Here is a 17,051-nt window from a genome sequence, read left to right as displayed (position 1 = left end):
AGAAATAAACTAATCTACCTAACCTACAAATAGATAATAACACTGTGTTTCTTGTCTGTGCCAAGAGAGGTTAACCAGGTCAGCTTTATGTTGTAGTTAAAAGCCATATCTCATCTTTAGGAAATTATAAACTAGAAAGTGAATGAAAATAGATGGATGACACCCCCACCACTGTATGTAGTTGCCTGTGAGACTTAAGACTGAACCTACTGAAAGTATACATTATGCAATGGGAAAAGGTTTCCCTCATACTGGCAGCTGTAAGGAGGCATATGATGATTGAATCACCCCACCTGAGACCAAAGTTCCTTTAGGACACAGAGATGTCTGAGCCAATAGTTCTCAGTGCTGTAACTGGTCATTACCTGTGGCCCCACAATCCTAATACTGTTAATTCAGCAATTGTTGGCCACTCAGACGGAGATTAGAAGTGTTGGAAGTAGTCACAAGAACAGCACAGTAAAGGCTCCTGAGGATGTTCTAGAAAAATGTATGTCTAAATAAATATGAATCATGTTTACAGAGATCATACTGTACAAACTAGATGAATAAAAAACAACACATTAAACATTTGTGTGTTTTATACTAATGTTCCATTTGTTGTTTTCTATTCCTCTATATGTGATCTCTGTACACATGATTCTTATCTATTTGAGTCATGAGTCTTGAGGGAGATTGGATGTCTGTCCAGCACCATAATAAAGAAATATGGAACAGAATAGCTGATGAATAAATATGTTTTTTCATTGCTGTGGTGTAATAATATCATAGTCATACCAGGATAGCTGATGGTAAAGAAATATTATATATAATTATTATACATGATTTTTATAACAAAATGATGCTGTTACAATAAACAATCCTCTTAACACTTGCTGTATGACTGATGTGACCACAGCATATTAATATACTACAAAGTGCCATGTACATCATTGCATAATGGATTCTCATCAGAGTAAAGCAACTTCGTAATCATGTCCATCTCAAACAAGTGCAAAACCACTAGGAGCTTATTGTAATCTAGATAATACATGGAACATGGCACCATCACCATCTAAATCAACAATCACAATCCTTTCACCAAAACAATGGAATACTTGTCAGGTCTTGTTCAGATAATTAGACAATGAGTATATTCTGCATTACCTTAAACTTGTTCTGTTTTGGAAACCCAACAAGTTCACTGGAGTGACTTTAATGAATTTAATGTAGCCTTCTTGTTTATCTTGCACTGTTTCTCTCATATTAGTTGATATTTTACCACATCCATAAGGACAACAAAGTCAATGACTTAAACTTAAATATGCAAAATTTTAGATTAGCCTATATCACAACAATTTATACCCACTAGAAAGTTTCCAAACTTGGTGTACATTCACGTCATAATTTGTGATGGGATAATATGGACTAGCAACTCTCTAATTTGCCAAGGGATTACACATAAGAGTCTAATATGAGTTTAGCTCATTGTAATCTGTGGTGGGAAAATATACCATAAAACTGTTTTCACTTTTTTTCACTAAAATTAAACAGGTGTAACCCATTTTCAAAAAAAAAAAAAAAAAAGCTTAAAACATTTATTCGAACTGCTTCACATACAGTAAATACTATTCTTGCAGAGGTTTGTTTGTGTGTAGTTAAAAAAGTGTTACTATATTCCACTTAGTTACATAAAGAATTAATTGTTTTTACAGCAAGCATGGGAGGGTTCAACGAGAAGCCAGATTACAGTGAGGATTTCTACAACCGGATTAACCGTAGATTTAAGAACTTTATTTAGTCACAAGAAGTGAAAATAATCAATAAGCCTGTCTGTAGAGTTGGTATAAAAGGGCCCTTGCACAGTGTAGACAACACAGCCCTGCCGAACAACAAAGAGAGCATCACTTCATTTACTCCAAACAACATCAAAACAAACAGGTAAGGTCCATGCTTTTGTGCAGGCCCTTTTGGCCATGTGGTTAACTAAACTGCAGTCCAGTGCACCTGTAGTTGTAATTGTAAACAAGAGAAATACTTAATTAAAGGAGAATTTCTCATGAAAATATCCTGACTATAAGAGTAAGAAAATGTCTTGATTAGAAGGGTTGCACTGTTAACTGCTTCACCTGTGTTGCACAGAATGGAATACTACAAGTTTGCTCTGCTGGTGGTTTTCCTGTCATACGTTGAGCGCTCTTGGTCTGCATCCTGCGTTGTGGACAGTTTTACAGTCAAGGAGAACTTTGACCCAAAACGAGTATGTGTGCAGTCTAAATGATCTCGTTCAGGATATAAGTTTGCTTATTTATAATGTTAATGTAAGACAGAACGGTTGATGTGACCTGGTATACTGTATCTTGTAGTATGCAGGCAAATGGTATGCTCAGCAGAAGAAAGACCCAGAAGGACTCTTTCTCCAGGACAACATCTCTGCTGAATACACCATTGATGATGACGGCACCATGACTGCCTCTTCCAAGGGCCGAGTAACTCTTTTCGGGTTAGTGAATTAATGATGACTCTATATGATCATATTCACAAGGATATTCACAATGTATAAGGGTACAATTCCATAATAATTTGATTTAGAAACCAAGTTTAAGTTTAGGATAGTGATGACATCACATGCTAATGCTGATATCAATATAATCATTTTCAAAAGTGTTTTCAAAATAATATAAGGGTCCAATTTTATCACATTTGATCTAGAAACACTATGCTTATACGCTAATGCTAAGTTTAAATAGTGATGACATCACATGCTAATGCTAATCCTGCTACCTGTTTACAGATTCTGGGTTGTGTGTGCTGACATGGCTGCCCAGTATAGCGTGCCTGACCCTGCCACTCCTGGCAAGATGTTTATGAACTACCAGGGCCTGGCTAGCTACCTATCTAGTGGAGGTAAGAAAACCCTCACATTAGAACATCTTGTATCCATTACAATTTACAACTTATGCTCATTTGCTCAGTGGTTCAACCTCAAAAAATAAGAAAGCTGTCATGTCTCCACAAATGTTTGACTTACTTTGGCTGGTTGATTCTTTATACAGGTGACAACTACTGGGTCATCGATACGGACTATGACAACTATGCCATCACCTATGCCTGCCGCACCCTGAAGGACGATGGCACATGTGAGGACGGCTATGCCCTGATCTTCTCACGTAACCCCCGTGGCCTGCCTCCCGCAATCCAGCGCCTTGTTAGGCAAAAACAGGAAGAGATCTGCATGGCTGGCCAGTTTCAGCCCGTGCTGCAGTCAGGTAAGTCCACTGACATTGAGTTTGTCTACTAAAAATGTAAAGAAAAAAGCTGAAAAACACAAAGTAGCTCTGATCATCAAAGGGACAATTCAATCGAAAAAATTAATTCTGTCATCATTTACCCAACCTCATGTTTTTTTGTTGTTGAATTTTTTCCCCTTTTTCACCCAATTTGAAATACCCAATTCCCAGTGCGCTTTTAAGTCCTTGTGGTCGCGCAATGATTCGCCTCAATCCGGGTGGTGGAGGATGAATCCCAGTTGCCTCCGTGTCTGAGACCATCAACCCGTGCATCTTATCACGTGGCTTGTTGAGCGTGTTGCCATGGAGACATAGCGCGTGTGGAGGCTTCACGCCATCCACTGCAGCATCCGCTCAACTCACCACGCGCCCCACCGAGAACGAACCGAGAATGAAAGTGAATTGTGACTGAGGCTAACATTCTGCCTAAACACCTCCTTATGAGTTTCGTGGAAAAAAGAAAGTCATCCAGGTTTGGAGCAACATTAGAGTAAATGATTTTGGGTGAACTATGCAGTTACCCAAATGTGGAGTATTTTTGACGTAACAGAAAAATATTATGTACATTTAGTATTTGTGTAATTTATTTAAAATTCATCCATTTGTATGGTTGTCCTGATTTTTTTCATCTCTTATTTCACAGGGGCTTGCTAAGCTCTTGGAGCAAACTAAGAGGGATTCATTCAGCATGCTGGCATGAAAAGAGTCATCTGTGGCCATCCAGTTTTATAGAGATGCAAGAAGAAATCATTATGCATCAGGGAGAGACCATTTGAACCATCTTATCTCAAGGGAATGTTGTGTTGTGTTATGTGTCTGCGACAGTAAAAAATTTTTTAAACTAAACTCAACTTATTTTGGAATTTTTTTTAGGGAAGGAAATGGGACAGGGGTGGATGGTTATGCATCAATTTGCAAATGAAGATCCAATATTTGATTGTAATATCTATACTCTTAAATATCAGTTGGCACAGTGTGAAATTAGTCTGGCTGGAAATAATTTAACAGATGAGAGATCATTTCCAAAAAATTTAGCATTTAAGAATGCCTCTTTTGTAAGCAATTATTTTTTGCATTTATTCTGGTCTGGGAAACATTTACAGACTATGGGAAAAACGTCTGTAGAAGGTTAAAGTTCATGCGGCCTCTTGCGATCTAATTGGGTTCAAATGGGACAGGTGTTGTGTTTCCAAAAGAAGATAGTCATCCACTTAGTTGTCAAAACCAGGGCTTTACAGATGATAATTCCTGTAAACATTATAGAACTCTTGGTGCCAAGCAAAAGAAAGATTCAAATGGACAAATGTGAGCAGCAAAAGTATTAGGCACTACATGGAGTGAACTGGGGTAATCTGGCACATTGGGTAATGTGGTGTTTATATTTCTTGCTCAAGTCTCCTTATCATATTTTAGCTAGTTGTCATGTGATCAGTACATCCTGAAATCATTTGTGGGTTTGAAATTTTGGAATGACAAAGACATTACATATTTGAGGTATAAACATTTATATTTGCATGTCTTAACAGTTTTCAGAATATTTTACATTGATGTTTAAAGTTTAAATACAAAAAAAAATAAATAAAAAATAAATAACAACAACTAGAAGTTCAGTCAACATGCAGCATAATACTCAAAAGTTAAATATGCCTGAGACCTCCATAGAGGAGCATCTCCATCGAACATTCTGAAAGTATGCCCTGCTATAAGAGAACCCAAGTTGAGGATTTCTAAGTAGATCTATCAAGCTTAGGTTCCCACAATAATTTTAGGCGTTAATTACACGGTTAATAATATACGGTACATACTACCATTGCAATAACCTTATAGGATTCAAAGAAGAAAAAACGAAGTAGTGTAGGTATGACTTTATCTTGTTTATTGTTATCCAGGGTCATCTGAGGCCTAGCCATTGGCAAAGACTTCATCTCCTCAATCTACAATGAAGCTTTTGACAGATTTATTTACAGTACAACAGGTTAATACCTTCTGTGTACTGTTCTTGTTTTGACTGCCAGTAAATATTCGCATGCCAGCTGGTGTCTCTTGCAGACAGAACAGATTGTCTGTACTGAGCTTAGTCTTTGCTGGACAAAGTCAGGGTTAATGACATAAGGGGAACTTGGTCAAACTTGCTTGGTCAAACTTGCCTTACAATAGGTGAAAATTATGTTGAAAAGTCCAGACTGGATGTTTGGGACAGTTTTCTTAAGATGTACTTCTTAACATACCCTTCCCAAACAGATTGCAATTCTTTTTGTTGTTGCTAGTGGCACAGAAATTGCACACTTCTATGTGCATGTACATGCTGCAATTATTGTACAGAACTATAAACGTTATCATGCCATTTTTGTAATGTTCTGCAATTAGACAGCTGAATGACGACATTGTATGATTCTCAATGAAGACAGATTCTTTAGTTATAAAGAATAGCAAGGCACTTTTCATTCATACCAACCAAAAAATGGGATGGCAACACCTGGTATATTTGCTATCTCTGGGAACTATCTACCTAACATCAGCCATGAAACTTAGCTGAAGTGGTGAAACCATTGCAACGTCACAAATGTTTAAAACACTGTAATAAAATAAATTAGTAACCATAGTTACTGTACTGCCCAGCCATTCATGAACATTAACAAGATGGTAGAATGTCAGCAAATACCATGAACATACGAACCTGGGATTAGAAGAATTAACTTGGGCTCATGCTCTATTTTCTATAGAAAAAAAAAATACCTTTAAAAGAGTCTTGTACAGCAATAAATGGAACCAAATTAACAAATCAGTCAGGCAAACACAGAATACTACTTGCCAAATTGAATCTGTTAAGGTGAATTTGGGCAACATTTTACATTTCCTGGCACTTTTAAATTATAATCCAAAAACCATATGACCTGATATTGTCACGGTACGCAAACAGGGAGGAGGACCCAAATGCAAGAATGAGTGAAACAAATGACAAAAACAAACATGAACACAAAACTCACATGGGAGAAAACCAAACAAAACATGATAACATATTGAATAACTGATAAACAAGACAACTAACCAGCCAGAGGGGTAACACACAAACACAGGTCAACATACATGGGAATAAAATGATACAACAATCACAAGAGGAAAGGGAGCACAATATATACAGGCAAGGCACAAGCGGAAACAGGTGAAGACAATCAACATAATGAGGACTAAACTAGGGGTGAGGCCAGAGGGAACAAGGGGGTGGAGTTGGGAGAGCACATGGCAAACATAAACACTAGACTAAGTCATGTGCTAATACATAACACAAACTCACACAGACAAACAACTGACAAAGACAGAAGGGCAGACAGAGAAGGATCATGACAGATGTTATATCTTTATAGAAAGCATATGATGTCTCCAACCTTAGTCAAAAGAAAATATTAAGAATTAATACATACTCTGAAGAACCTTTGAAGACCTTTTTTGATCAAATCCCAGATCATGCAATACAGTTAAATTGGGACACTCATTGTTTTGCCTCCTTAACCAAGCTAGTCAGGAGCCTGCTCTTTAATATATTTTATTGTAAGCATAAATATTGAAAATCACACTTGTTAAATCAACTTAAATTGACAAATTCAAGTCGTTAACTCTCCTTAAAAAATCGAATAAGATTAACCATTTGTAATGTTTTTTAATATGTGTAAAACATTCTATAAACACAGGAAAAATTACCCTTTGAAAAAGATAAACACAGTTCAGTATTTGAATATTGTAATTTTGCTCGAGTGTATAGGCTAAAAGATTATTTTTTTAAAACTCATAAAGCACACTTTCACAACACAAAATTGCATGTGTTCAACTAAAACAAATGATCAAAACAGGGAAAAATAGGCTACATTTATTTGTATTTTATATTCATGCTACAGAAAGATTAGAATATGATCAAGAGAACAAACTGAAATAATGAATTTTCCTTTTATTGCATGTTAACTAAAAAAAATAGCTATTTGGCTGAACTTGATTCAGTTGTGGACAGTGGTTCCATGTGTTTGATATGAGTTTTCTTAACTTAAATTTACTATGTAATCTCAACACAAACATTTTGTGTAGAAAGAATCTATATGCATTGGGTAAACCCAACAAATTTAGATGTGTCAATGTAACTCAAAAATAAATCTTTATTTAGTATTAACTTGTGAAAGTTAGCATGCTAAATTCATGCTGGTTGGAAACATTACAGAGTGTAGTTAGTAACTATGCTATGGTTAGCACAGCAATTGCTCAGTGAGGCCATCAATCCATTTCATGTGTGACATCTACTTATCTTCATAATTTGCTCAAGCGCCACTCTTCACCAAAATGGTAACCCCGAAATTCCAACATAACAGAAACTCTTCTAAATCTCAACATGACAAAACATTAAATCATTTAAAAGTATCCCTCTTTATAGTCATCTTGCTAAAAAAAAAAAAAAAATGAACACATGTTTCCATTTATTCACTGTTGAGTCCCATACATGCTGGGAAATGGAAATCCCCTGCCCAGTTTCATCAGTGCACACTCAAATTGATTAAGTAAACTTCCATTTTATGAATTTAAATGGATAGAATGCAGTGAAATCAAGTTGTGACAAAATGTTCTAAAATTGTGTTGCTTTGGTTTATTTTAATGAAGTCAACTGAACATACAGAAAACTATTTTTGTGTTTGTGTGTGTGTGTGTGTGTGTGTAAATACTCTAAGCACTGCACTACACAATATTCTGCACTGCACTACACTGCTATTTAATTATTATTGTTATGTAAGTTAATAATAAACCCATAATTCATCTTTAAAGGGGTCATGAAATTGAGAATCACATTTTCCTTGATATTTATAGTAAGAGGTAACTGTACTATTTCAGAACTCAAAACTTCCTCCCCAATCTAAAAAGAGCATTTATAGCTGCCATCCTGAAACGTCTAATTTTGAAATGTCTGTTCGTGACGTCACGAAACATTGCGTTTCTATAGAATAATTTTTCCTTTGTCCCACTTTACCAGAGGCATATTGGCAAAGTGGGACAAAGGAAAAATTACTCTATAGAAAATATTGACAAATTATTTGGAATAAATTTCTACATTATCTGAATCACATTATAAATAATGAATCATTATATCTAACATTTTCAAATATTAAGTCAATTTGTACTTTTTTATACCCTTAACAAGATTTACCATTTACTTTACAATTGCTTTTTCCACCGGTGGTCATGGAATGAGCTCTGCCATGCATCCTAAATTTAAATAATTAACTTAAAAGCTCAAAAAGTTAATTGTTGACTTCACAAAGATTTGTTTAGTATTGAATTTTAACCATTTAAGAAAATACATATGGATTTAATAAGGATCAAGCTTAACTGTCCCACTTTACCCTTGGTCCTTCTTTACCAATATTCACCCTTAATTGATTCAAACAATTAGATATTCCCAGGGAGAGCTTGCAATGAGTAACTTGGTTGGTTTAAACTGAGCTTATTTAAACATTTCTGTGTAAATTTGTTAGCCTTCTGATGAGAGTTAATAAGTAAAGGACTTTGTGTTTATGCTGCAGAACCAGATGTAACATCAGATGTTTGTTGCATTAAATTTGAAGAATTTAAATAATGATGTTTAAGGGGGCCTGAGTACCTTGAGTAGTGAGTATCGACGCTGACTACCACCCCTGGAGTCGCGAGTTCGAATCCATGGCGTGCTGAGTGACTCCAGCCAGGTCTCCAAAGCAACCACATTGGCCCAGTTGCTAGGGAGGGTAGAGTCACATGGGGTAACCTCCTAAACAATGGCAAGGAACCAAAACTCCATCAGATGACAGTAGTAAAGAAATTAAAAAAACTCATGTATCCTGTAATAATAGAGTATGTACCCCGTAGTTAAAAAATACCTACAGTAGCCTATGTGTAGGTACGCTATTATTACAAAAAGGTACGCTGTGTATGTTCTTGCTTAATTGCTCTCAAAGTAAGATTGATGTTTAGCATAGTATAAGGTCATACCACGTAATATTAGAATAATTACCCCTTAGTTATAAAATACTTACAGTATAAATTATTTGTAATTTTCCAGGTTGTTACCCCTTTATTCCCCAAACTTTGCATATTGTTCCCTTATACCTACAAGTACGTACTGTGTAGTTACACTATTAATACAGAAAAGGTACGCTGTAAATTAGGTGTACTTACACTGCAAATTGCAGGCTGTAATCTAAAGCATTACCCAAGATACATTTATTGGACAAGCAAAAAAACATAAGACAGTAAGACTTTCAGAGAATATATCTTGAATTAAGTTCATTTTTCTTACCCCATGGCGAAGTGCTTTACTTGTTTTAAGCATAAACCTCACTAAATTTATAGATTTATGCTTAAAATAAGAAATTGCCAGTGGGATATGAAAATAAACTTATTTAAGAATTTAAAAAAGTCTTATTATCTTATACAGTTTTGCTTCTCTATTAAATTCATCTTGTTTTAAGGATGTTTAGATATTTTTGACTGTAAAATAAGAGAAAAATACTGATTAAGACAATGTTTTGGCAGTGTATATACGTGAACAGATATTGCAGTTCTCTTCTGAAGACTACTGAATGAATGGTGAAGGCATATGTCTATACAAATAATCATCAAATGTATGCTACCTAGGTTTAAAAATGGAAAAGAAGAGTTATCATCAGTGCAACTGTATAGCAGAGAGAATGTCTTCTTTATTATTTAAGTGTGATGGAATGTTTAGTGCACTAGTCCTACAACTCAGATGCATTCAGCCATATATTCAGAAATTGTGGTGACTGTGGGTGGCACTGTTACTATGGTGATCAGCTCAGCAGCAGCCCACAGCTCCCCCTCCCTCTCTCTTCCTCTCTCTCCATCTGTCTATGATTGGTTGCTGAGGTTTTAAGCAACCAAAGGATATATTTACCCATAATCCATTACTCCATTCAGTCAAGCTAACCAGCTACGGCACACCGGAAAATTCAGCAGTAAAGGCATGGCAAATGTATTCTTCTGTCTACTCATCTGCTCCTATAAGGGTGAGTCCCTGTTTCTGTCACAAGATATTCTTCCTTAGTAAATATATATGGGGCAGGGCTTCCTCTTTGAACAGGCAACCTTTTTAGCACAGTAACATTTAATAGTAAATGAACTAATGCCAGACATTTTCCACATTTATGTCATATAATATGACATGTTTATTTATTTTATGAAATAATTATGACATTATTTTATTTATTCATAATCTTATTGATTTTCAGACACTTTTAAACTGTGATAAATAACCAGTTTCCACATATTATCGGGGCAGAATGCCTGAAAATACGTCTTAAATGGGACCTCTTAATTTAGTCAACAACCATTTTTGAATGGTCTGTTTATGTCATAACTTTCATATAGAGTGGAAAGAAATCTCTGACTATACAGCCTGCCAGACTCGACAAAGGTACGACTGTAAGAAATTAACCAGAAAGGACAACATTATTCTTAAACACAGAGTATTTATTCCACCACATGACCACAGTTCATAGAATGAAACAGAGAGATTCCCTGAATTGGACCTTATTTATAGTAATAATGTAATAGAAAAAGAAACAAATAAGAAAAGTATCTGACAAATCATACTTTATACCCTGATGCCAGAAACTTGTACATCCACAAGTACACTTTTTGAGTAAACTTTTAAAAAAATTATTTAATACCACAATTGTCATTAAACTTTTTAAAGCTTTTGACTGGTTTCATTGATAAAATGCTCCTATTTTACACCATTATTTATGTGAGGCACCCATCACGAGGGACCTATATCTAAAAGCAGAACATTTATGACAAGAGACAGAATCCTTTGATTGAGTCATGCTGAAATGCACGATTTCACACATTATAGTGCCACGGGGCCAGCAATTAGCATGGTTCTGATGATACACAAGACTAAAACAACAGCAGCTTGATACTTAAATAAAGTAAAAGGCCTAAGAAACTAATTAAGCAAAGATCTTACAGCAGCATATCTTTTGGACATTACAAGTCACTGGCCATCTCTGCATTGCCTTCAACAAACTTGAGGGATAAGCCAATTCTATAAATAGTTCTCTAAGCCACTCTATAACTTATTTAACTAACAGTTCAGTAGAAACTTTGATTTAGTTATTTTCATTATGTTCTTGGATCCTATGTCTGAACAGAGATGTTTTGCTCTGTCTGATAAGAACTGTTAAAAGATTGACTCTTTGCATACTTTGCATACTCATTGCCAGGATGCCACAATATTGCTCAATTCACAGCACTACAACAGCACTACAAGCATATGTTTAACCCAAGAGGGACACAAAACTACCGCCTTCTGCTTCTTCAGCCTATGAAAACCACTGATGTCTGGAAAGGGAGACGGCCTCAAGGTTTTTGCATATTGACTTGCACCATTTCTTTCATTTTGCTGGATGGAGGCAGGGCAGAGAGAGGTGACTGCATAAATATAAGCAGTTTTGTTCATTTTTATAGCTTGGGACTTTTGGGTTTGTGTCTTTAACAGATCACTTATTGAGGTGAGTTTTGTGTTTACTAATTTATCACTTATATTGTAGACTACCTTGGGCATCTTCACATTCGCAGAGGAAACAGAACAGTTTTTTGTTTGTTAATGACAGTTAAATTATAGACCTATACATTTTTTGAGATAACAACGTGGAAATTGTCCCATGTCTAAGTGGGGATTTTATGACCTTTTTATGGTAAAGGCAATCAGGATAATTTGATGGCATACACTGAGTTTGCTTTGGTTCAAGTCCAGATTCTTTCATTGTCAAGAAAGATCCATCCATAATGGTTCAACAGGATAAGGAATAAGGCAGAGATGTTTACTGTTCCCTGTTTGACGAATCTGTCCTGGGAACATATTAACTAATTGGACATTGGACATTTTGACTAAATTGCTTTGACTAGTCCCATCCTTCTTGTGGTAAGCACACCGATGTATATGTTGTGAGACACTGATGCAAATGATGTGCCACATAGATCTAATTTCTACTTGTCAAATGTGGAGTGAAAATTGCTGCTTATTTTTACTGACTATGAAAGATAAGAGATTTTACCTTAATTACAACCATAATACTACCATGTACATCTCCAAAGATATTCAATTTTGTGAATGCGAAGTAAATGTCAATGAACCTGATAATAGTGTTGGCTGATGAATAAATAAGTGTTAGATGTGATCAAGCTTTGTTTCCTGGTTTTGCAGCTGTAGACTCTGTGATAAGGGAAATATGTGAGAATCAATGCTACTGATTGGTAAACACTGTCACAAGCACTGATTGCTATATCAGCTTATTTGATAATTGTGTTAACTCGCGTTACTAATTACTGACTTGTTCCTGCAGAAACTTTAATAAAAAATAAAATGTTGTAAGCAACACTGTTTTACATGCACACTCGCTTTAAGAACAGTGCTAATCATTTACCCCTATTTAACAGGCAGTTTGATCTTGGAGGCCACTTGCTGATCAAAGATCCCTTTGTCCCTTTTTCAGGAGCTGTCCTAAAAGCCTCATCAGTGCATGATGGGCACCTCGTCACTGGAAGCCATGGAGGACCTAAACTCGGTGACTGCTTTGAAGCGCAAAGTTCGACAGAGGAGAAAAACAAGTGAGATTATCCAGAGCCAGTTGCAGCAAAACTTCTCCTGCTCAGTACCTAGAGTAAAGAGCACTCTAACAGGTCTCTTCCCTGTAGTGCAATGGCTTCCAAAGTACAAGGTAAAGGAATACATATGGGGCGATTTGATGTCTGGGCTCATAGTTGGCATCATATTGATACCACAAGCCATTGCTTACTGTCTGCTGGCTGGCTTGGATCCTATCTATGGCTTGTACACATCATTTTTTTCAAACATCATATACTTTTTTATGGGGACATCAAGACATGTATCGGTGGGTATATTCAGCCTCATGAGTCTGATGGTTGGACAAGTTGTGGACCGAGAGGTCTATCTAGCAGGTTTTGATATGAACGAAGACACTAAGCAAAATGCATTTGATGTTGGATTAAACGGAACTGGAGAAACCAACACCACAGGAGTCAACTTGAAGATCATGGCATTGACTATGGAATGTGGAAAGGAGTGCTATGCCATTAGCATTGCTACAGCTTTAACATTACTTGCTGGGGTCTACCAGGTATGTAAAGGATAAGTTCACCCCAATATTTAAATTCTATCATTATTACTCATCCTCATTTAAAACCCCTTTAACTTTATCTCTTTCTTCCTCTCTCTCTCTGATACTGTATTACATAATCAGATTACAAAAGTAAAAAAATTACTTGTAATTAGATTCAATTGTTAAATACTTATAATCATATTACAGTTACTTTTATATGGATTACATGATTACATATGAATCTGACAAAAGCAGCAAAATTGTTCATAATTTATTGATCATTCTAATTCTTTCTTTTAAATATTGACATTTTTTTTTCCGTTCTGTAAATCTTCTAGGATTTGTAATGGGCGGGGGGGGTTGTTGCTCACACAGACCTGAAACTAGCCACCAGCCATACTTACACTGAAGATGGAGTGCTAATCCACCAAACTGATTGCATTGAAGTTAATTTTAGTTTTGCAAATTGCTTTTGTACTAGGCTTCAAAAATGAATGAAGGAGCTTTTACGACAACCTTTTTTACCACGCAGAAGATTTCTTGTCAAATGTTGCATCCTACTAAAATGCATGTGATATTAAATAATCAAAAACTAGGTCAGAAGTAATCCAAAAGTAAAATAAAAGCAATCAGATTATATTACTGTAACAATTATGAAGGTAAGGAGGAAGCTGGGACCAGCTTGACAAACACATAGACATTTAATGACACTTTTCAGTGTATAAGAAACAAAAACACGGACTGCTTTTCAAACATGCGGACAAGCTTCGTACATCTCTCTCCTGTCTGCCACTGTCTCTTCTCCTTAAATACTCCCGCCTCCCCTCGCTGGAATGCGAGGTCGGTGTGGCACGCAGGTGGAAGTCATTCGCCACTTATCTTCCTGGCCTCGCTCTGCCCAGACGCCGCTCGGCTCCACCCTGCTCACCACAATTACCTTAAATGTAATCCAAGAGATTGTGTTACTGACTGCAATTTTAGTCATGTAATTTGTAATCAGTACCAGTTTTCAATTCAGAAGTAATCTACCCAGCACTGTATTCATAAATATTTAAAACGCATACTCATGTGGGTTATTTTATTATACTTTGGTGCTTTTGCATGTTTTTTGAATGCTCCAGCCCCCAGTCTTTGTAATTGCATGGGATACTTCTTTTGTTTTCCATGAAAGAAAGTTTGAAAGCTTGATATGACATGAGGGTGAGTAAATGATGTTAGAATTCTTTTTTTGGGGGAACCATTCCACTAAATCACATACATTATACATAACAATGCAAATATGCAGGTCATTGTATTCACGTATTGTATTTCTTCCTTAGGTACTGATGGCTGTGCTTAGGCTAGGGTTCATCTCAGTTTATCTCTCTGCTCCTATACTTGATGGCTTTGCCACTGGTGCATCGTGCACAATTCTCACTGTCCAGGCTAAGTACTTGCTTGGCCTTAAGTTCCCTCGCCACCAAGGCTATGGCACTGTTGTGGTCACTTGGATCAACATCTTCAAAAACATTCAAAAGACAAACTTTTGTGATTTGATAACAAGTGCCATTTGCATAACAGTACTGGTTGCAGGAAAGGAGCTCCAGGATCGGTATAAGGATCGTTTAAAGATACCACTGCCCACAGAACTGGTGGTAGTGGGAGTTGCCACTATGGTTTCCCACTTTGCTGATCTAAATGGACAATTTAGCTCTAGTATCTCAGGTGCCATTCCAACTGGTTTCATCCCCCCAAAGGTGCCCAGTGTTGAACTGATGCCCAGGGTAGCATTTGATGCAATTCCATTAGCTGTCATCAGTTTTGCATTTACCATTTCCCTGTCAGAGATGTTTGCTAAAAAGAATGGTTACACAGTTAGGCCCAACCAAGAAATGATAGCAATTGGGTTCTGCAATATAATTCCATCTTTTTTCCATTCTTTCACTACAAGTGCTGCTCTTGCCAAAACAATGGTGAAAGACTCAACAGGTTGCCAGACTCAGGTCTCCAGTATAGTGAGTGCCTTAGTGGTTCTTTTGGTCCTCCTCTTTTTTGCACCATTTTTCTACGCACTGCAGAAGTGTGTCCTCGCCTGCATTATCATTGTCAGTCTGCGTGGCGCCCTGCGTAAATTTCGAGATGTACCTAAGCAATGGCGTGCGAGTAAGATTGAAGCAGCTGTCTGGATGGTTACCATGAGCTCATCTGCTCTAATTAGCGTGGAGCTTGGACTGCTGATTGGAGTGGTCTTCTCCATGATTTGTGTAGTGGGCCAAACTCAAAATCCTAAGGTTGCACTACTGGGACAAATTGAACAAACCAATGACTATGAGGACATGGAAGAATATGATAATCTTTTGCCAGTTCCAAAAGTGAAGATCTACCGTTTTCAGGCCCTTCTCTTCTATGCCAATAAAGACTTCTTTCTAAAATCATTATACAAAGCAATTGATCTTGAGCCATTCCTTGAAATAACCCGCAGAAGAAAGCTGGAGAAAAAAGGAAGAGAAAAAGCTAAAAAGAAGACTAATGGACTGGAGCAAACAAATGGAGATGTTAGTATAAACTTGATTTCAAAAGAGATTGATTTCCATACAATCATCTTGGACTGCTCCTCCATCTCCTTAATAGACACAACAGGAGTGAGCACCCTTAAAATGGTATTAAAAGACTATAAGGAAGTTGGTGTGAGTGTAATTCTAGCATGTTGCAACACAACAGTAATAGATTCTTTAAGGAGAGGTTCTTTCTTTGGGGCTGGTGACAAAGACATGGAAAGATTGTCATTCCATACCATCCACAGTGCTGTTTGTTTTGCCACTGGTATGGCACAACCAGTTAATGACTCACCTGTGTAATGTGTCCACAAATGGGACTTAACAGCAAAAAATATTTTCATTAAAAACATAAAGATAAACCTATGTCATTCCTAAAACATTCAAATCTGGGAAAATGTCCTCATGTTAAATGGGTTTATGCACAGTAAAAAGTTAAAATGTTGTCACTAGGGCAGTGGTAGCTCAGCAGTTAAGGCTCTTGGTTACTGATCAGAAGGTCGGGGGTTCAAGCCCCAGCACTGCCAAGATGCCACTGTTGGGCCCTTGAGCAAAGCCCTTAACCCTATCTGCTCCAGGGGCGCCGTATCATGGCTGACCCTGCACTCTGACCCCAGCCTAGCTGGGATATGTGAAAAAGAAGAATTTCACCGTATATGTGCAAATGTATAATGTGTGATAAATAAAGAAAATTATTATTATAATTATACCTTAAGGAGCTAAATGAGGTATTTCTACCTAACTTGACCCTTAAAATAACTTTTGTTGGTGTAACCTAAAGCAGTCATTGATTGTCAGTTGAGTAATATTTCTGACTTGAATGAAATATGAAGCAAATTTTCAGGTTACTCGAAAAAACTGCATTTATGGCTCAAATTAAATCTCTGTGATGAAACAGGCAAATAACAACATCTCTGTCTTCTTAACTGTTTTTAATGACAAATGAAATATAATCATTTTCAATTCTTTGGAAAATATACTGTTTATAATATGACAGATCTCTTTAGAATTATGAGTGATTTTGATGAATTACATGTAACATGTACATAATTTTGATGTACAGATTTTTTTATTTTTATTGTATCTTTCTCTCCTGT

The 17,051-nt window shown here is 36.5% G+C and overlaps 2 protein-coding genes across 7 annotated transcripts; both read left to right on the top strand.

Moving 5' to 3' along the window:
• Positions 1-1,765: 1,765 nt before the first annotated feature.
• On the top strand, positions 1,766-4,115 carry LOC127428802 (purpurin-like). Its single transcript, XM_051677409.1, has 6 exons — positions 1,766-1,920; positions 2,122-2,239; positions 2,346-2,482; positions 2,774-2,886; positions 3,036-3,248; positions 3,913-4,115. The coding sequence occupies exons 2-6, from the start codon at positions 2,123-2,125 to the stop codon at positions 3,921-3,923; spliced, it is 591 nt and encodes a 196-aa protein (XP_051533369.1). The 5' UTR covers positions 1,766-1,920; position 2,122; the 3' UTR covers positions 3,924-4,115.
• Positions 4,116-10,206: 6,091 nt separating this feature from the next.
• Positions 10,207-16,863, top strand: LOC127429211 (sulfate anion transporter 1-like). 6 transcript variants are annotated; one of them, XM_051678086.1, is made up of 5 exons: positions 10,209-10,303; positions 10,665-10,710; positions 11,522-11,662; positions 12,794-13,438; positions 14,740-16,863. In XM_051678086.1, exons 4-5 carry the CDS (start codon positions 12,821-12,823, stop codon positions 16,255-16,257), a joined length of 2,136 nt encoding a protein of 711 aa, XP_051534046.1. In that variant the 5' UTR covers positions 10,209-10,303; positions 10,665-10,710; positions 11,522-11,662; positions 12,794-12,820; the 3' UTR covers positions 16,258-16,863. The 6 variants fall into 6 exon arrangements, with proteins under 6 accessions (XP_051534048.1, XP_051534046.1, XP_051534047.1 ...); XM_051678087.1 differs by having other exon boundaries at positions 11,522-11,725; XM_051678091.1 differs by lacking the exon at positions 10,665-10,710 and having other exon boundaries at positions 10,225-10,303.
• The last annotated feature ends 188 nt before the right edge of the window (positions 16,864-17,051 follow it).

Source organism: Myxocyprinus asiaticus, chromosome 38 (assembly GCF_019703515.2).
Source record: "Myxocyprinus asiaticus isolate MX2 ecotype Aquarium Trade chromosome 38, UBuf_Myxa_2, whole genome shotgun sequence".
Lineage (NCBI taxonomy): Eukaryota > Metazoa > Chordata > Actinopteri > Cypriniformes > Catostomidae > Myxocyprinus > Myxocyprinus asiaticus.
This window is presented reverse-complemented; position numbering and strand designations above follow the sequence as displayed.

Excerpts from the sequence above, each read along its gene's own strand:
- LOC127428802 (XM_051677409.1), top strand. The coding sequence starts at position 2,123 with ATGGAATACTACAAGTTTGCTCTGCTGGTGGTTTTCCTGTCATACGTT. Across the intron at positions 2,240-2,345 it reads AGAACTTTGACCCAAAACGA|TATGCAGGCAAATGGTATGC; the intron begins GTATGTGTGCAG and ends TGTATCTTGTAG. Across the intron at positions 2,483-2,773 it reads GGCCGAGTAACTCTTTTCGG|ATTCTGGGTTGTGTGTGCTG; the intron begins GTTAGTGAATTA and ends ACCTGTTTACAG.
- LOC127429211 (XM_051678088.1), top strand. The coding sequence starts at position 12,821 with ATGATGGGCACCTCGTCACTGGAAGCCATGGAGGACCTAAACTCGGTG. Across the intron at positions 13,439-14,739 it reads TACTTGCTGGGGTCTACCAG|GTACTGATGGCTGTGCTTAG; the intron begins GTATGTAAAGGA and ends TTTCTTCCTTAG.